The sequence below is a fragment of the Notolabrus celidotus genome, chromosome 7, assembly GCF_009762535.1.
Source record: "Notolabrus celidotus isolate fNotCel1 chromosome 7, fNotCel1.pri, whole genome shotgun sequence".
Taxonomy (NCBI): Eukaryota; Metazoa; Chordata; class Actinopteri; order Labriformes; family Labridae; genus Notolabrus; species Notolabrus celidotus.
The window spans coordinates 38,013,443-38,032,844 of record NC_048278.1 but is presented as its reverse complement, the minus strand read 5'-3'; the positions used below and the strand labels follow the sequence as shown (position 1 = coordinate 38,032,844).

Here is a 19,402-nt window from a genome sequence, read left to right as displayed (position 1 = left end):
AACGATCAAATCAAGGTTTTAGAGCTCTCTTTGTCCGATGTTTTGATTCTCTTTTTATCTGCCTGAACCTCAGGTGTTTGGATCGTGCCTTGTTTCTGTCGTTGCAAACGTTTGTTGGTCTGCTTTTTTATTATTAAATTTAAAATCAAACAAAAGAGAAAAGATGCATACAAACAAAAAATATCTCCTCACCAGTCTCTGGACTGATGTTTCAGGTGTGTTTGCTCAGGTTCAGTAAAAATCCTGTGAGGTTTCTGCTCCCATCCCATAACTTCAGTAACTGTTATTTGAAATCTATAATAAAAACTTAGAAAACTGAAAAAACTTTCAAAGCATTTCAGAATTTTTGAACTTGAATCCTGACTTTGATCCTTAAGTCCTGTCTTTGATCTTAGAGCTTTGATCATAAATTCTGACTTTGCCCTTTTGAACTATGACTCTGATCTTAGAACCGGGATATTTGAATTCTGACTTTCCTCTTAGAACTCAATCCTTAAATTCTGTTTTGAACTTAGAACTCTCACTTTGCTCTTAGAACTCTCACTTTGCTCTTAGAACTCTCACTTTGCTCTTAGAACTCTCACTTTGCTCTTAGAACTCTCACTTTGCTCTTAGAACTCTCACTTTGCTCTTAGAATCCTCACTTTGCTCTTAGATCTCTGACTTTGAAATTCAAAATTCTAACTTTGATCCTTAAATTCTGACTTTGAGCTCTGAAGTCTGTCTGATACTGGATTTCTGGCTTTGATCTTTAAATTCTGACTTTGCTCTTTTGACTCGGACTTTGATCTCCGAATTCTGACTTTGACCCTAACCTTGCTCTTAGAACTCTGACTTTGATCCTTAAATTCTTACCTTGCTCTTAGAACTCTTGATTTGCTCTCAGAACTCTGACTTTGATCTTTGAACTCTGACTTTGATCTTTGAACTCTGACTTTGATCTTTGAACTCTGACTTTGACCCTAAAATTCTGACTTTGATCCTAAAATTCTAACCTTGCTCTTTGAACTCTTACCTTGCTCTTAGAACTCTGACTTTGATCTTTGAACTCTGACCTTGATCTTTGAACTCTGACTTTGATCTTTGAACTCTGACCTTGATCTTTGAACTCTGACTTTAATCTTTGAACTCTGACTTTGACCCTAAAATTCTGACTTTGATCCTAAAATTCTAACCTTGCTCTTTGGACTCTTACCTTGCTCTTAGAACTCTGACTTTGATCTTAGAACTCTGACTTTGATCCTTAAGTTCTTACTCTGATCCTCAGATTCTGACTTTGATCCTAAAATTCTTACCTTGCTCTTTGAACTCTTACCTTTCTCTTAGAACTCTGACTTTGTTCCTAAAATTCTAACCTTGCTCTAAGAACTCTGACTATGATCTTAGAACTCTGACTTTGATCCTTAAATTCTTACTTTGCTCTTTGAACTCCAACTTTGATCTTAGAACTCTGACTTTTGAATTCTGACTCGGAACATGGACTCCTGACTCGGAACACGGACTCCTGACTCGGAACATGGACTCCTGACTTTCATCTCAGAATTCTGAGGGAAAAGGTCAGATTCCTGAAAAAGGTTAGACCTATCAGATTTGACGCTCCTTCATGCCATGACAGAAATATTGTTGTGTCCAGGAAACGATCAGATCTGTCAGTTTTATGGGCAGTGTTTCAGCTGAAACCTGTTCTTTGTGTTTCTGTGAGAACATTGTGTGTTTTTTGGGATCGTTTTAGGATCACTTCATTAAATTACACAGAAATGGAGCGAAGCCTGGGAGCTAATTCAGGCAGACAACTCGAGCTGCACTGCCATACACGTCACATGTCCCTCTCTCATAACCATCATCCAATCACGCCCTCTGCCTCTCAAATCGGCGGTCTATTTAAAGTGGGAAAATCTCCCAGCTCTCCCTCTGCTTGTCAACGCCTCCGCTGCCCTGCATGCCTATTGCTGAATTTTCCTTCATCCCCACCGCCACCCCAGCATCCACCTGCAGGCTCCGGGGGGTGTTCAGTATGTTTTGCTCATCACTCCTCAGTCTGCATGTAAACTTATCTGCAGGGAGTGATGAGGCCGGAGCCTGGGCGCCAAACATGAATATGTATTTGCTGCTACAATAAACAATTTAAAGGGAGTTGTCTGACTGAACTAGACTTTAAAGTTTTTTATGTTGAGGAAGCGAGGAACTCAAATGTTTGATCAGCTGTTGTTTGTGTTTATGTAGTTGTATGTGAGAGAAACTGCTTTATTAGTGCCTTTTTAATATTTCTAGTTTTGGTGTGATTTTTAAAATGACAGTTTAAAATGACGTCTGCTCTCACTGGTGATCAGTTTGAGGTCATTTTGGTCCTTTTTGCCCAGGTTATAAAAATCAGAATGGATTTCAGTCTCTGCCCCACTTCACGTACTGAACTTCATTTTTAAATCGTATTGATGATGTTAAAAAGAGAAACTTCTTTGTTTTCAATATTTTAAATAAATAATGATTCAAAGAGGACGCCGTCTTTCACCAGTTTCCAGGGGGACCCTTCACTCAGCACCATGAGAAGTCTTCACTCTGAGGTATAGTCCAGGTTCAGTAAGGTGACCTTTTACCTGTTTGGACTTCTTTAGCAGTTCAAGTTGTTTAACAGAGAGCTCAAATGTGAAATATTCCACATATAAAAGCAACACAGGACTTTTTCTGGACTTTCCCCTCCTGCCAACAGACTGGAAGGTGTACTAAATACCTTTTAACCTTACATGCAGCGCCACACCTCTTACGGGGCCATTACTCTGATAGGTATTACTCTGCTGCTGTGACCTGCTGAACAGGCTCTGTGAGAGTGTGTGGGAGTGTGTGGGAGTGTTTTTCTAGTGGTTTATGAAAGGGAGTCATGGTTCAGCAAGGTGTGCTGGCATTCCGTCAGGGATTTACATATTTCCTCATGAGTTGTGTAAGACTAATTATTTACAAATGAGAATGAATGCACAGTGCCAAAATGACAGTTAAATTTCTTCCTAACCTATATATTGAATATATTGAACACTCATCAGCCATCACGGGAGGGACAACGTAGAGTTTGTTGGTTCTACAGAAACACTTCCCGTTAGGAGAAAAGCTCCAGGTCAGAGTGATATTATCAGACTAGAACACGGTCTCAGCAGATGTGGGTCTAACATGAGTCTGGTCCTGCTGGTATGCCGAGCAGGCCTGCATGAAGCCAACACGGTTTGGTTGTATCAAAGATCTCATCTCCTCGGTCACAACCCAAAGCTCTCGGCCAAATTCCACCAGATCCGGTCCGGTCCGGTCCGTCTCTGATCCGTCACAGCACCGGATCTGATAGGTTTCTATTCCAGTCAATGCGTTAACTTCCACTGGATCCGCTCCGTTGCGTTCTGGCTGTGTGTTACTTAATTATTAGGAAGTTCAGAGATTTGGGGGAATTTGTTTTTACATTCAAGTGGAGACTATTCTCACTGAAAATGTTCTCATAAACTTATTTCTTTAAAAAAAAACAAGAAAAAACGTGTATTTGTTTTTTTCCTCAATTATTACTGTTCATTAGGATTCTATTGTCCGACAGAATTGTACAGCAGTTTTCAAAGATTAAAACAAGAATCAAAAAAAGTTATTTAAGGAAAGAGGACTTTAGGTTTGTTGTTCTTTGTCTTTTACAGTTTTGCTGTAAGGTTTTTTGAATGTACACCTTAAAGCATTTTTGCGACTTGACATTTAGATGGAAGGTAATTGCTGCTTTCTTTCACTTCACTACAACAAACCAAAGTCATGATGAGCAGAGCCAGGCCTGGAGTCAACAGGTCAGAGGTTTTCAGAGGACCAGAAAGACAACATGGATGAGGAGAGGAGGAGGAGGAGGATCCTCGGTCACATGACTCCAGCTGACCGGCGGTCCTGCTCCGTGCCGCGTTCTGAAAACACAACCGGTGGGTGTCGATGGACGATAGAGCCCGGAGCCGGACCGGACACGGATCTGGAGGAAGTCCAATGTTTGGACCACAGGTGAGGGATGGAACGTAGGGGCGGCAGTTGCTCAGTCCATGGGGGCTTGGCTTGGCAAACGGAGGGTTGCCGGTTCGAGTCCCAGCAAGGACGAAATTTGGCAAGTGGACTGGTGGCTGGTTCATTTGCCTGGGCTCTGCCGAGGTGAGCAAGGCAACGAACCCCAACTGCTCGGAGTGCGCTGGTTGATGGCAGCATCCTCACTCTGACATCTCCCCCTAAGTGCATGTCCACTAAATCATTGTACATATATACACCAAACTGTGCGTGTAGCATAACCAAAGTACATTTCTTTCTTCTTCTAGGTCCACCAGTCAAAATGATCGTGTGTTCATGGATGCACAACAGTCAACGTGAAACTTCATTCAAACTGCATCAAAGTGTTTTTATTAAAGACATGAAAAATATTTATGTTATCTGAACATGAAGTGTTTGCATCGTTGTAATCCACCCACCAGCATCTCCAAACACACGAGTCATTCATATTTTATTATTGTAGGCCTAAACCGTCGGTCATATGTTGTGTCTCAGCTGTCGCACGACCATCCACGACTAGCAGAGGACGTAGCTCCATTCAATGTCTGCTGCCATAAAGATATAACGCTCTACTACCCGGATGTAAACAAGCTCAGGTGACAGATTTCCTCTCTTAGCGCAGAATCTGGAGCAATGAGGAACCAGCACAGACGTGAGGACGTTAACCTGCAAGGAGGACTGAAGGCTGGTGGTGCTAGCTCTGCTAATGGTAGCCACAGTTTTCTTGCTACTCAGTATTCGATCATGTTTGATTGAATTGGTACAAACATAAATGAAACACTGAAAATCTGCCCTCATGATTGACCTGATGGGAGTAAGCTTGTTTTATACCTTTCTTTTGTACAGATTTAAGGACTAAGATAGAAGAAGAAGTGGATCAACCCTGAAAGATGCTGGTAGGCAGGACTCTCCCCTTGAGACAGAGCTCCAGGTGAGGAGGGATCCATATGAACGGATCAGATCATGACATGTTAAAGGCCTTCTTCTGGTACAGACTGTTAAACTGTAATGGTAACATTTTGGTTCGATACCCAGCATCTCGTATTTCTAGATTTCAAACTGTTGACAGCCTGAGTCGGTGTCTCACAAATGCCTCGTGTCTTAATTAAATCAACTTTATCTCATCATGATTGGAGGAAACCAGAGTCTCCCAGGACCCCGTCAGTCCTTCATGTTCGGGGGTTGTGTTCATGGTCCTGTCGCGTCCTCGGGGTGAAAAAGCGGCGCGTCCACTTGTGAGGCTTCAAACAGAACAGAGTCCGTGCAGGCGGCGCCCGGCTGTCAGCGCCTAAAGCTTCATACCCTGAATGTTCGTCCTCAGGTTCAACATCTGCTTCTCCTGCCGCGCCTTCTCTTCTTTGAACGCGTTCTTGTTTGCTTTCTTCTCCACTCTCCGCTCCTGTTCAAAAACAGACAGAGTAAAGTTTAACATTGTGTTCAACAAACGAGTTCATGTTGGATGTTGTTTGTTCAAATCTCCTCCTTGAGAGACGTTTTAAGACTCTTTCAGGAGTCAAAGGAGGGCCGGACAGGGAACGCTCTTTAAAAGGAACATGACGGTAAACATGATGATATAAATATTTACAGGATGAACCGGAGCATCAGCACAGATTCATCCAGATTTTGCGCTCTGATGAGTTTTTGGGGCAGCAGAGCGGTTTATGTGAGAACAAATGAACCACTGTGTGTGTGTGTGTGTGTGTGTGTGTGTGTGTGTGTGTGTGTGTGTGTGTGTGTGTGTGTGTGTGTGTTCATGATGAAGAGGAATATATTGCTTCAGAGTTTTTTTTTTAATGCTTTCTAGACTCTCTGCTCCGGATCCTGAACTCAGACTTCAAAGTGTTCATTTTGCACAAAGGTTTTTGTTTGTGTGCGTTTGTCTTCCCCCGGGTCAGAGGTCAGAAGTGTGCGAGGCTCAGGTAGACAAAGCTGATTGTTGTTGGAGGGGATTTGTGAAGATTTGAATCACATCGTGACGACAGAGGTGAGATTGTTTGTTGGTGTTACCGGGTCAGTGTCAATCACGTACGATCAAAACACACGTGAGCAGTCCTGATGAAGCGGATTAGTCCGCTTTTAGCTCCTGTTACGCTTCAGATTAATTTTTTTAATAAATATATATAATCAATAAAATAAGGAATATGGTCTTTAGTTATCTCAGTTCATCAAATAAAACACTGAACGGATTCACCCATGAGCTCTTTTAATGCTTTTCATTGGCTGATATTTTGTAGTGCTCACTATCGAGCATTAAGGGTCACCAAAAACTGAATCCTGACATCAAAGACAGGGTTCTAGAACCCTGACATCAAAGACAGAGTTCTAGAATCCTGACATCAAAGACAGAGTTCTAGAATCCTGACATCAAAGACAGAGTTCTAGAATCCTGTCATCAAAGACAGAGTTCTAGAACCCTGTCATCAAAGACAGAGTTCTAGAATCCTGACATCAAAGACAGAGTTCTAGAACCCTGACATCAAAGACAGAGTTCTAGAATCCTGTCATCAAAGACAGAGTTCTAGAATCCTGTCATCAAAGACAGAGTTCTAGAATCCTGACATCACAGACAGAGTTCTAGAACCCTGACATCAAAGACAGAGTTCTAGAATCCTGTCATCAAAGACAGAGTTCTAGAATCCTGACATCACAGACAGAGTTCTAGAACCCTGACATCAAAGACAGATTTCTAGAATCCTGTCATCAAAGACAGAGTTCTAGAATCCTGACATCAAAGACCGAGTTCTACAACCCTGACATCAAAGACAGAGTTCTAGAACCCTGACATCAAAGACAGAGTTCTAGAACCCTGACATCAAAGACAGAGTTCTACAACCCTGACATCAAAGACAGAGTTCTAGAACCCTGACATCAAAGACAGAGTTCTAGAACCCTGACATCAAAGACAGAGTTCTAGAATCCTGACATCAAAGACAGAGTTCTAGAATCCTGACATCAAAGACAGAGTTCTACAACCCTGACATCAAAGACAGAGTTCCAGAACCCTGACATCAAAGACAGAGTTCTAGAATCCTGACATCAAAGACAGAGTTCTAGAACCCTGACATCAAAGACAGAGTTCTAGAACCCTGACATCAAAGACAGAGTTCTAGAATCCTGACATCAAAGACAGAGTTCTAGAATCCTGACATCAAAGATAGAGTTCTAGAACCCTGACATCAAAGACAGAGTTCTAGAACCCTGACATCAAAGACAGAGTTCTAGAATCCTGACATCAAAGACAGAGTTCTAGAATCCTGACATCAAAGATAGAGTTCTAGAGTCCTGTCTTTGATGTCAGAATTCTGAAAAAAAGAAAGAAAGTGGTTTTGGAAGTGCAACGTTTCTGCCTGACGGGGACAATATCTGAGACGTTCTTTATAAAGAAGAAATAATAAGAGAATAAAGACAAATGTTCATTTGTCATTTGTCGAGCATTATTTCAGGAAACCTCCTCTGTATGTTAATCTCTCTTCATTTGTTTCCATACCTTGCGTTCGTCCTTGATGGCAAGTTTCCTCGCCTTCCTTTCCTCCTTGCTCTCCTCCTTGTCTCGGGGCTGGGTGGAGACTCGAGGCAGGTCCGAGTCGTTGATCCGGGTCATACGCTCGGCCTGTTTGGCGGTCAGACCTTTGGCAGGAAGGACGTCCAGAGGGATTCCCGTTCTCTGCGACACACGGATCGGCTTCTGCTGAAGGCAACAAAGACGGTTGAGTACTTCAGACCCCGGCTTCACAAGATGAGACTCATTCCATTGTATGTGGCCCACTTTAAACATGTCACCTGAGAAGAGACATCATTTGTGGAGCATTTCACCATATTTCATATTTATCTCATATGCTGTGGTTTATGCCAAAGTATCATCCTTACAACACTCTCAAACTCTGCCTTGATTTTGTGTTTCTCCTGTTTTTGCTCTCCATCTGGTGTGTTGATGCTTCTCTCTGCTTTTTTGGAGTGTTGTAATTATCCGATCACGAAGCGATCGATTCAATAAATATTGGGAAGTATTTGGGATTTCCAGAATAAAAAAAAAAAAAACCCTTGATAAGAAAGTTTCCCTCTGCAGACTGAGTCAGGGTGAACTCTGGGTCATATGTTGCTTTCTCTCTTCCCCTCCTTGAGTCACAAACTTCTCCATTAAAGTGTCAAAAACATCTGAATCCAACCTGAGAGGGTGTGTTCCTACCTTTGACGGCTCCTCGATGACTTTGGGTCTGTTGTAGATGTTGGAATATGTACCTGGAGAAGACAATAATGTAAATATATATTTCATAAAACAACATCAGACATTTATCACAAACACAAAGACTTTCACACTCATGGTTTCTTTTTAAAGGAGGAATAAACAGTCCAGGCTGTAACACACATTAGGTCACATTTGAAGACTTTCAGTTGGTTTTTAATCGTTGACTGTTTGAGTCAAACCTCAGGCCACTGAGCTTTATTACCCTGATAAGACTTTAACCTCTGGCTCCTTTAAAAACAGACTGCAGCTCTTCTGTTTCCTGTAAGAGCTGAGTGAAGTGAATTCCCTCAAAGCTAAAATAAATCAGAGTGAATCCTGACCCAAACACTAGTGGGCAGTGTGATCTATGCTGATCAGATCGCATGTTTCCAGTTCTGAATGTTTCCTGCTCGCTCCACAGGGAACTAGGAAGACTCAGAGCGTGTTAAACTGGGGATGATACATGTTCCCATTGCTCATAGAGAAGGGATTACAAAGAAGAAAAGAGAGGAGACAGAGGAAGAGATGGAAAGCACGGTTAAGTTAGAGTATTTACGGCCCGATTTATGGTGGAGTCACAGCAAATTTACACTCGATTTACGGCCGAATTAGAGTCGATTTACAGTCAAATTAGAGTCGATTTACAGTCAAATTATAGTCGATTTACAGTCAAATTAGAGTCGATTTACAGTCAAATTATAGCTGATTTACAGTCAAATTATAGTTGATTTACGGACGAATTAGAGTCGATTTACAGTCAAATTATAGTTGATTTACAGTCAAATTAGAGTCGATTTACAGTCAAATTATAGTTGATTTACAGTCAAATTAGAGTCGATTTACAGTCAAATTATAGTCGATTTACAGTCAAATTATAGTCGATTTACAGTCAAATTATAGTTGATTTACAGTCAAATTATAGTCGATTTACAGTCAAATTATAGTTGATTTACAGTCAAATTATAGTCGATTTACAGTCAAATTATAGTTGATTTACAGTCAAATTATAGTCGATTTACAGTCAAATTATAGTTGATTTACAGTCAAATTATAGTCGATTTACAGTCAAATTATAGTTGATTTACAGTCAAATTATAGTTGATTTACAGTCAAATTATAGTTGATTTACAGTCAAATTATAGTCGATTTACAGTCAAATTAGAGTCGATTTACAGTCAAATTAGAGTCGATTTACAGTCAAATTAGAGTCGATTTACAGTCAAATTAGAGTCGATTTACAGTCAAATTAGAGTCGATTTACAGTCAAATTATAGTTGATTTACAGTCAAATTAGAGTCGATTTACAGTCAAATTAGAGTCGATTTACAGTCAAATTAGAGTCGATTTACAGTCAAATTATAGTCGATTTACAGTCAAATTAGAGTCGATTTACAGTCAAATTAGAGTCGATTTACAGTCAAATTAGAGTCGATTTACAGTCAAATTATAGTTGATTTACAGTCAAATTAGAGTCGATTTACAGTCAAATTATAGTTGATTTACAGTCAAATTAGAGTCGATTTACAGTCAAATTATAGTTGATTTACAGTCAAATTATAGTTGATTTACAGTCAAATTATAGTTGATTTACAGTCAAATTAGAGTCGATTTACAGTCAAATTAGAGTCGATTTACAGTCAAATTATAGTCGATTTACAGTCAAATTATAGTTGATTTACAGTCAAATTAGAGTTGATTTACAGTCAAATTATAGTTGATTTACAGTCAAATTATAGTTGATTTACAGTCAAATTATAGTCGATTTACAGTCAAATTAGAGTCGATTTACAGTCAAATTAGAGTCGATTTACAGTCAAATTAGAGTCGATTTACAGTCAAATTATAGTCGATTTACAGTCAAATTAGAGTCGATTTACAGTCAAATTAGAGTCGATTTACAGTCAAATTATAGTTGATTTACAGTCGTGTAACGGTCAATTGACAGATTTACGGTCGATTTGAGGCGGAAATGCAGTCGAGGTGTGGTCAATTTACAGACGATTTGATTTACAGTCAAGTAACGGTCGATTGACAGTCAATTTACGGTCAGGTTATGGTCGATTTAGCGTCAAGTTATGGCCGATTTTCAGTCGAGTTGTGGTCAACTTATGGCCGAGTCGATTTACAGTCCGTTAACGGTCAATTGACAGTCAGGTTATGGTCGATCTACAGTCGAGTTGTGGTCAATTAACGGCCAAGTTAATATATGGTAGAGCAACGGTCGAGTTGCAGTCAATTTATGGACGATTTATGGTAATTTTACTCGATTTACGGCCAAAATACAGTCGATTTAGCATCAAGTTATGGTCGATTTACAGTCGATTTAAGGCCAAAATGCAGTTGATTTTCAGCCGTGTTGTGGTCAATTTACAGCGGATTTGATTTACAGTTGAGTAACGGTCAACTGACAGTCAATTTACAGTCGATTTACGGTCAGGTTATGGTCGATTTACAGTCAACTTATGGCTGAGTCCATTTACAGTCCAGTAACGCTCAATTGACAGTCAATTTACAGTCCATTGACAGCCAAGTTATGGTGGATCTATAGTCGAGTTGCGGTCAATTTATGGCCGATTTATGGTAATTTTACAGTCGATTTACGGCCAAAATACAGTCGATTTAGTGTCAAGTTATGGCCAATTTACAGTCCAGTATCGGTCGATTGACAGACAATTTACGGTTGATTCACAGTCAAGTTATGCTCGATCTACAGTGGAGTTGTGCTCAATTTACGGCTGAGTCAATTTAAGGCTGTGTTACGTTCGAGTTGTGGATTACTTACATCAATTTTTTTGTCTATTTACAGTCGAGTTACGGTTGAGTTGCTGTCATTCCTTAAATGTTGTAAGTGTATAAAATTTGATGCTGCCCAGTGGACCAATCACAGGTCTTGCGGTCTGCATCGTCTGAAACTATGTTTACATTTTGTAGGAGGAACACGTCAGGCTACGCGACCTACACCCTAACCTGAGGCGCACGATGAGGTGTAGGTCTCGTAGCCTGACGATTCGATGCAGAAGTATAAACCAGGCTTTACTGTCAGTGAGACAGGAGTGACAGAGTTTAATGAACCCAGGGATCTCCACTGTTACAGTCAGATACAGAAGATCCTTACACAGCCTCTCAGGATATGACCACGTATTTAACTTACTGACGATGGTCTCACAGTCCCACTTCTCTTCTGGAGCCTGAATAACAATAGTCTCCATCTCTTCCTCCTCTTCATCTTCCTCTTCCTCTTTCAGGACAGGGAGTTCTATGGGACCCAGATCCTCAGGCCTGACATACCTAAACCAAACACAACATGTAACATAAGAAATCAAGGTCATCTCATTTTTCTAGGATAAAGATTCTTCTGTATTTTATCAGAATGAGAGGAAGAGAGCAAACGTCCTCACTCTTTCTCTTTCTGGATGAAGTAGTCTTTGATGATTTCCTCCAGGCGAGCGCTGTCCGGCTGGATGCATCCTTCCAGCTCAGCGTTATCCAGAGCGCCGATCTCATCGTCGTCAAACTGTTCGTAAAACTGGAACCAAAGACACAAAGAAAACAAGAGCTCTAAATCGTTGGAAATCAAAGACACTGAGAGGAAACTCCTTAACACGAAGCACCTTTATTCTTTCTACATTTTAGTCTGAGAAGGGTTCTGGTCTCTGTCTGTAGTCTGAGGAGTATCCACCAATCAGGGGTCAGCAGGAAGAACAGTCTGTATGGACAGCAACAGCAGGTGTTCTAGAATTCTGACATCATCAAAGACAGAATTCCAGAAGTCTGTCTTTGATGATGTCAGAATTCTGTCTTTGATGTTGTCAGAATTCTGTCTGTGATGTCAGAATTCTGTCTTTGATGATGTCAGAATTCTGTCTTTGATGATGTCAGAATTCTGTCTTTGATGATGTCAGAGTTCTGTCTTTGATGATGTCAGAATTCTGTCTTTGATGTCAGAATTCTGTCTTTGATGATGTCAGAATTCTGTCTTTGATGATGTCAGAATTCTGTCTTTGATGATGTCAGAATTCTGTCTTTGATGATGTCATAATTCTGTCTTTGATGTCGGAATTCTTTCTTTGATGATGTCATAATTCTGTCTTTGATGATGTCATAATTCTGTCTTTGATGATGTCAGAATTCTGTCTTTGATGATGTCAGAATTCTGAGAACAAATGGAACATTCCGTGAAGAAGGTCAGAGCTAAAGAAACATCAGTGTCTCTAATCCTCTTTCATAGACCTCCATTCAACAAACAAACATTGTAGACGTAGTTTTCTTCTCCTCTTGAGGACAGACCTGACAAAGCTTGACTTTGGACTTTGGACTAATCTGCATCATGATGTTGTTATTTCAGCAAACTGAAGACCCGTTAATTACAAGAACATCACAAGAACATCAGTTTCTGTTTCAGGAAGTACAAAAGCTCCAGAACAAAACTTCACCTTCTCAAAGCGGTCGTCCAGCAGGGTGAGCTGCTCGTTCCTCCTCATCACGGACGACGTCATGGAGTACTCTGTGAATCGACTCTTCGTCTCCTCGTCCATGAACAGAAACTCTCTGCCGCGGCCGCCACCCTCCGCGTCTTCATCACCCGAGAACCCGCCCTCAGAGTCAAAGTCGCCTTCCTCGTCTGTGTCCTCCCAGTCATCTTCATCATCCTCACCATCCCCTTCAGCTCTGTCAAAAGATGAACAGATACAGAACATTAAGATTACTCTATATCTGCAGGGGGCGCTGGTTTAGTCTTTGTCACTGTTCCTGTCTCTCTCTCAAACTGTCCTATCAAAATGAAAGCCTAAAATCTTAGAACATTATCTTAAAAACATGAATCAGCCTTTTCTTTTACTAGTTTGTGTCTGCAACACAACATGAAGAAATAACATTGATAATAAAATCCAAGATCAATCACAGATATCAAGAAGGGGCGGGACTTCTGATATCAATTTTGTCAACAACAAAGACGGATGTTGAGATGAGGAGAGACTAAGCTCACTTGTTATTTTTAAGGGGATAATTTTGAGGTCAGAGCTGCTGCTAATTCTACGACAAAACTTCTATTTCCACATAAGTGGACTCAGAACGCTCAGTTACACTTGATCGTTAGCCTTCAGCTGCAAATTGTGTTCAGTGAAAGCCGACGTAAATGAGCGGATAAGATGACAGTCTCAAATGCCGATCACCGATCAATTAAAAAACGTCCAGATCTGCTCCGATCTGATAGTTGAGATCGGGATCGGGACATCCCTACAAGAGACCGCCGTTAGTGGACACAGGCCCTTAAGAAAATCAGTCAATCAGCAGCTCATGGTACCCCGACAACAATAACTCACTTGAAGCCCCCCGCTGCCCCCGCACGGTTTGCTTTGACAATAAAATCGTCATCCAGCATGTTCTCCGGGTCGTCAAAGTCGAAGTCTTCGTCCAGAGCAGCCACGATGTCGGGGTCCATGTCGAGCCGGGGTCCTGGAAGAAAACACAGGAAACACTTCAAGATGAAAACAATGGAAGAAGACGATTTAAAGGAACAGCAGCGCAACGTCTCAGCTCTAATGTCTGGATGAACTACAGACTACTTCCTACAGTGTGTATTAGACGTTAGATGTGTGTGTATTAGACGTGTGTGTATTAGACGTGTGTGTATTAGAAGTGTGTAAACAGCTTTCCACCTTGTTGTGAAACGTGCTCTTTCAGAATCTACTAAGACTCTAATAATCTTTCATTGTGGGTCGTTTTTTTTTTACCTGAGATGGGAGCAGCTTTATTCAGAAGTCCAACTTCCTCTTCAAACTCTGAGGCGAACACGGAGGAGGGCAGATTGATGGAGGACGCCTGTTCATCAAACACAAGAGGAATCATGACTCAGCGTTTTGTTTTCAACAGTCTGTGTCGATATCGAGGGATCAAAGAGACCGCGGACATGAAGAGACCAAAATGAATATGTCTCTCACTTTAACTCTTCCTGTCCCTTTAAAGTTACTAACCATAGACCTTTCTGGAGTCCCTGAGCTCCCTTGTCTCGTAGGTTCCTCTGGATAGATTCCTTTTTTGGGACTTTCTTTCTTTCTTTCCTTCTTTTCTCCTTTCTTTTCTGTTATTCCTTTCCTTCCTTCCTTCCTTCCTTCCTTCCTTCCTTTCTCTCTTTTATTCCTTTTTCCTTCCATTCATTCCTTTCCTTTTTTCTTTCTTTCTCTTTTCTTTGTTGGTTTCATGTTTCTTCATCCTTTGTCTCCTTTTCTTATCCCGTCCTTTCCTTCTATCCTTTCCTTCCCCATTCATCCTCCTCTTTTTCTTTCTTCTGGTCTCCCTCTCTTCTCTCTTTTCTTAGACCTTTCTGGAGTCCCTGAGCTCCCTTGTCTCGTAGGTTCCTCTGGATCTCTGCTGCTGTGGACGTGGTCCAGACTCCAGCTGCTACAACTACTACTATCCGTCTCCCCACTATCATCTCTCTCTCTCTCTTCATCTCCCTCTATCCCTCTCTCCAACACGGTCTCAGCAGATGTGTGTCTAACATGAGTCTGGTCCTGCTGGAGGTTTCTGCCTGTTAAAGGAAGTTTGTCCTTGCCACTGTAACTTGCTAAATGCTGCAAAGTGCTCTGTTCATGGTGGATTAAGATGAGATCAGACTGAGTCCTGTCTGGAAGTGGGACTGGATCTGATCCGGTCTTGATGTTGGGTCTTTGTTAATGATAGAACATAGAGTCCGGTCTAGACCGGCTCTGTTTGGAAACACTTGTTGAGATTTGGTGCTACATAAATAAATTATACTGAGGTAAACATCTGGATGTAACCTACAGGAATGGTTTTGTCTGCGTCCTCTTCCTCCTCCTCCTCCTCTTCTCCTTCATCATCATCCCGGACACGAGTTTGCGAGGGTCCAGAAGACACCCACTCAGTCAGGCTTTCCGCCTCCTTCAGGTGCTGCAGGTAATTGTAGTCATCGTCAAAGAAAACGCCAAACTCCCTCTGCTCTTCCCGTCTCTTCTCTGCATCCACCTGAGGAACAAAGAGCACAAACACGTGATGATGACACGACGTCAAAGTCGACGTTCGGGGGGTCGGATCAGAGAGTCTTCCTGCAGAGACCCTACCTTCGCAGCAGGTAGGAGGACATGCTGCGGGGCTTTCTCATCTGCAGCAAGCGGGTCCCTCTGACTCCTGTGGACGAGGTGAAAGGTCACAGCCTTCTTCTTCTCTATGAATGACTTCTTCTTTCTGTGAGGCTGAAATAAAAGACACAAACACAGAGATGTTCAATGTTCTGTACTGAAAGTCTCAGCTGTGGAACCATTTAAAGCCTGACTCGGTCTTTGTTTCCTCAGGTTACATTAACAGGATGAACAAAACATTGATTCAGGAAGGTCAGACTCTAATATTTAAACATGTTGAAGAAAACAAAGTTATTTGTCTGTTAAACTGTAACTATTGGGAGCTAACAGGCTAACTAACAAGCTAAAAACAAGCTAGAAAAAGAGAAAAGGGGACTTTTAGATGAGCTAATGGATGTCTCCCAACAATCATGTCACTTTGAATCAAACTGACATGAATATAAAAACAGAATTCTGTATAAAAACAGAATTTACTGATGTCTACACAGCACTGACGTTAGCCCCTGTTAGCTAACAAAGCTAGCTAACATTGTAAAGCTGGTCTTACCATCGTGACTCAGACTCTTAGTCCCTTTTATTCAACTTGTCGGGTTTAAAGATCACCAAAGATTAAACTTCAGCTGGATGTTAACACTTAGAACCGTTTAAATCCAGAATCTAGTCCTTGTTGTGGTTCCACGCTGAGTCCTCCTTCACCATGCTGCTGCTGCTGCCATCTCTGGAAAGAACCATTACGGAGCCCGACGGGGGTCAAAAACAGCATTAATGTGTTTTTACATAAAGAGTGAAAACTCCTGGGTCTAATTATTATCACATTATGTATGTGGTTTAAATTAAAGATGTATAAATGTGTTTTTGTGTCACTAAATGAATTCATTGTACATTAAACTGCAGGTTGAATTCCCCCGACACGAGCTGTTGTTGGTTTAGTCCAGATCAGTCTTCCTCTCCTCAGCAGCTGACGGCTGGTTCACTGGTTTATGGCTCAATACTGCCACCTGCTGGACGGGTTCACTTTGGGCCTATAGGGGAATACATGTCAAATGTGTCTCTTTAAATTAAGGGAAAGGATAAGAAGAGGTAAAAATAAAATAAATAAAATAAATAAAATAAATAAAATAAATAAAATAAATAAAAAAAATAAAAAAAATAAAAAATAAAATAAAATAATATAAAATAAAATAAAATAAAATAAAATAAAATAAAATAAAATAAAAAATAGAATAAAATAGAATAAAATAGAATAAAATAGAATAAAATAAAATAAAAAATAGAATAAAATAGAATAGAATAAAATAAAATAAAATAAAATAAAATAAAATAAAAAATAGAATAAAATAAAATCTAGCAAATATAACAGATATAAACACACTATGTACACTTCTATCTTGTGACTAGATAGTGAGGTAAATTATTACACAGATAAAATTGCACCAGGTTATTAAAAACATACACAGTATGACAAAATAGTGCGATTCAGATGTGAAAAATAAATGTTCTAAAATCTAAAATAATTGCTCACCTCTGTCCAAAATTCTGGCTTTTTTTCAAAACATATATTTTTTAATTTATATAACTTTCTTTGCTCACTCGCTCTCCGAAATTATGACTTGTTTGTCAAAATTCAAAAAATATATACATTCATATTTTGTATGCTCGCTCACTCTCCAAAATTCTAACTTCTTTCAAAATAATAATAAAAAAATAAACCTGAGAAAAAACTTTTTTTTGATCGCGTGTTCTTGAAAATTCAATTTTTTCCCCTCAAAATTAATAAAAATGACACCTTAAAATATTGTCTTTTGCTGGCCCACTGTTCAAAATTCGGACTTTTTTTCAAAATTAAAAAAAGATTCTATATCTTTTTTTTTTTTTTGCTCACTCACTCTCCATGCCAAAATTATGACTTGTTTGTCAAAAATCAAAATATATATACATTCATATTTTATATACTCGCTCACTCTCCAAAATTCTAACTTTTTTCAGATTAATTAAGAAAAATACACCTTCCAAAAAACATTTTTTGATTGCCTGTTCTTCAAAATTCTATTTTTCTTCCTCAAAATAAAAAAAATTGCACCTTAAAATATTGTCTTTTGCTGGCCCACTGTCCAAAATACTGACTTTGAATATATAGAAATTACATTCCTAAAATATTGTTTTACTTGATTAAAGAGGACCCATAGTTAAATCTTCCCTCTCTCCACCTGTCCCTGAGCCCTTCCCCTAACAGGCTTCTTGCCTGCAGACCCAGAGGCTGCAGATTCAGGACCAAAGTTCTGGGTCCAGGTCCAAAGTCTAAGGCCTTGTTGTTTGCAATGACCAGTGGAGTCAATGCCAATAACGACTAAAGCATCAAACTTTTCCTGCAATACATGTATAAATGTGATTTCTTTTCCTTTTTTTTAATCATATTTATAAATGTATTTAGTAATAATCAGAGAAAGTTAGTACTGAACTCTCAGGTTATCAAAGTGACAGCGTACAAGTGTTTCTTGGTGTTCCAGGTTTGACTCTGAGTCTCTTTGAGAGAAAAGTTCAGACAGAACAATCTCTGCAGGGTGATTGATGATGTCGTAAAATCTCCTGATAACAAGCTTTCTTTTTGTTGTCAGGCCCCGCCCACACGCTCCAGTGTTTCCACATCGCTCTACAAACATCACAGATGGTGAAATGTTTCCAGTTTTTCCGGTTCCATCAACATTCTTCTTCTTCTGAAAAAATCCGTCCACCCGACGACAACCTGCAATCAAAACCCTACAACTCACAGCCTGCACTGTGAACCTCTGATCCTCCTGCATGGAGCCTGTTCTCACTGCAGAGACTCATTCTCCTCTGTCACATGAAGTGTTATAGAAACTCACAGGCTGCACTGTGAACCTCTGATCCTCCTGCATGGAGCCTGTTCTCACTGTGATGCTGCAGAGACTCATTCTCCTCTGTCACATGAAGTGTTACAGAAACTCACAGGCTGCACTGTGAACCTCTGATCCTCCTGCATGAAGCCTGTTCTCACTGTGATGCTGCAGAGACTCATTCTCCTCTGTCACATGAAATGTTATAGAAACTCACAGGCTGCACTGTGAACCTCTGATCCTCCTGCATGGCGCCTGTTCTCACTGCAGAGACTCATTCTCCTCTGTCACATGAAGTGTTACAGACACTCACAGGCTGCACTGTGAACCTCTGATCCTCCTGCATGGAGCCTGTTCTCACTGCAGAGACTCATTCTCCTCTGTCACATGAGATGTTACAGAAACTCTCAGGAGCTCTGAAATGTGTCACTGCTGCAGGATCTCACCTGGTGCATGAAATAAAAGTCACTGACCCTCCTCACTCCCTCAGAGTGACTCTCTCATAAATATTTCCTGCTGCATTCTTTCATTGGCTCACCCTGACTTCCTGCAGAAATGTAACAAGCAGCTGGCATTAAGAAGTCTGAGTGAAGGGTGCAGTCATGACATGGGTCGCTTACACATCTGTGTTTCTCTGAGTGTTTTTAAAGTGAACTAAAGACTTACCTGTTTAATCTGGCTTTTAACCTGGAGTCATTTCCTTTCAGCCCCCGACTGCAATATTACCATTATGACCATTGTTTAGCATAGAAGCATCATTTTAATTTTAATTGTATCTTACTAGATCGTATTTATTTTTATTCTTCTGATATTTATCTGATTTTATTTTACTGATTTTATTTTATTACATTTTATTTTTTTGATTTTTATTTTATTTTACTGATTTTAATTTATTTCATTGTATTTTTCTGATTTCTTTTCTTTTTCTGATTTTCATCTCATTTTATTTTACTGATTTTATTTTGTTGCATTTTATTTTTCTGATTTTTATCTTGTTTTATTTTATTAATCTTAATTTTTTTTTCAATTTTTTTTTTCATTGATGGCCTTGTTATTTCTTTGTATGTGACAATATATTTTGTTTCTGTAACATTTTTATTATTTTTTCTAAATGTTATTTTTTTCTTCTGTGTTGCCTCTTTTAAAAAACAAAAAAAAGAATTAAAAGAAAAAATCTAACTTTT

At 39.9% G+C, this 19,402-nt stretch overlaps 1 protein-coding gene across 3 annotated transcripts; it reads right to left on the bottom strand.

Moving 5' to 3' along the window:
* Window positions 1-4,369: 4,369 nt before the first annotated feature.
* On the bottom strand, window positions 4,370-16,264 carry ltv1 (LTV1 ribosome biogenesis factor). Of its 3 annotated transcripts, XM_034687881.1 has the most exons (12): window positions 16,246-16,264; window positions 15,911-16,081; window positions 15,346-15,477; window positions 15,050-15,250; window positions 13,999-14,086; window positions 13,588-13,720; window positions 12,700-12,934; window positions 11,665-11,792; window positions 11,418-11,554; window positions 8,228-8,280; window positions 7,529-7,729; window positions 4,370-5,440 (listed from the first exon to the last, which is right to left on the bottom strand). In XM_034687881.1, exons 2-12 carry the CDS (start codon window positions 15,911-15,913, stop codon window positions 5,330-5,332), a joined length of 1,422 nt encoding a protein of 473 aa, XP_034543772.1. In that variant the 5' UTR covers window positions 15,914-16,081; window positions 16,246-16,264; the 3' UTR covers window positions 4,370-5,329. The 3 variants fall into 3 exon arrangements, with proteins under 3 accessions (XP_034543772.1, XP_034543771.1, XP_034543773.1); XM_034687880.1 differs by lacking the exon at window positions 16,246-16,264 and having other exon boundaries at window positions 15,911-16,156; XM_034687882.1 differs by lacking the exon at window positions 16,246-16,264 and having other exon boundaries at window positions 7,529-7,726; window positions 15,911-16,149.
* Between the last annotated feature and the right edge of the window lie 3,138 nt (window positions 16,265-19,402).

Coding starts and splice junctions, on each gene's coding strand:
- ltv1 (XM_034687881.1), bottom strand. Junction 15,251..15,345: donor TCCTCCTACCTGCTGCGAAG/GTAGGGTCTCTG, acceptor TTTGTTCCTCAG/GTGGATGCAGAGAAGAGACG. Junction 12,935..13,587: donor GGGGCAGCGGGGGGCTTCAA/GTGAGTTATTGT, acceptor ATCTTTTGACAG/AGCTGAAGGGGATGGTGAGG.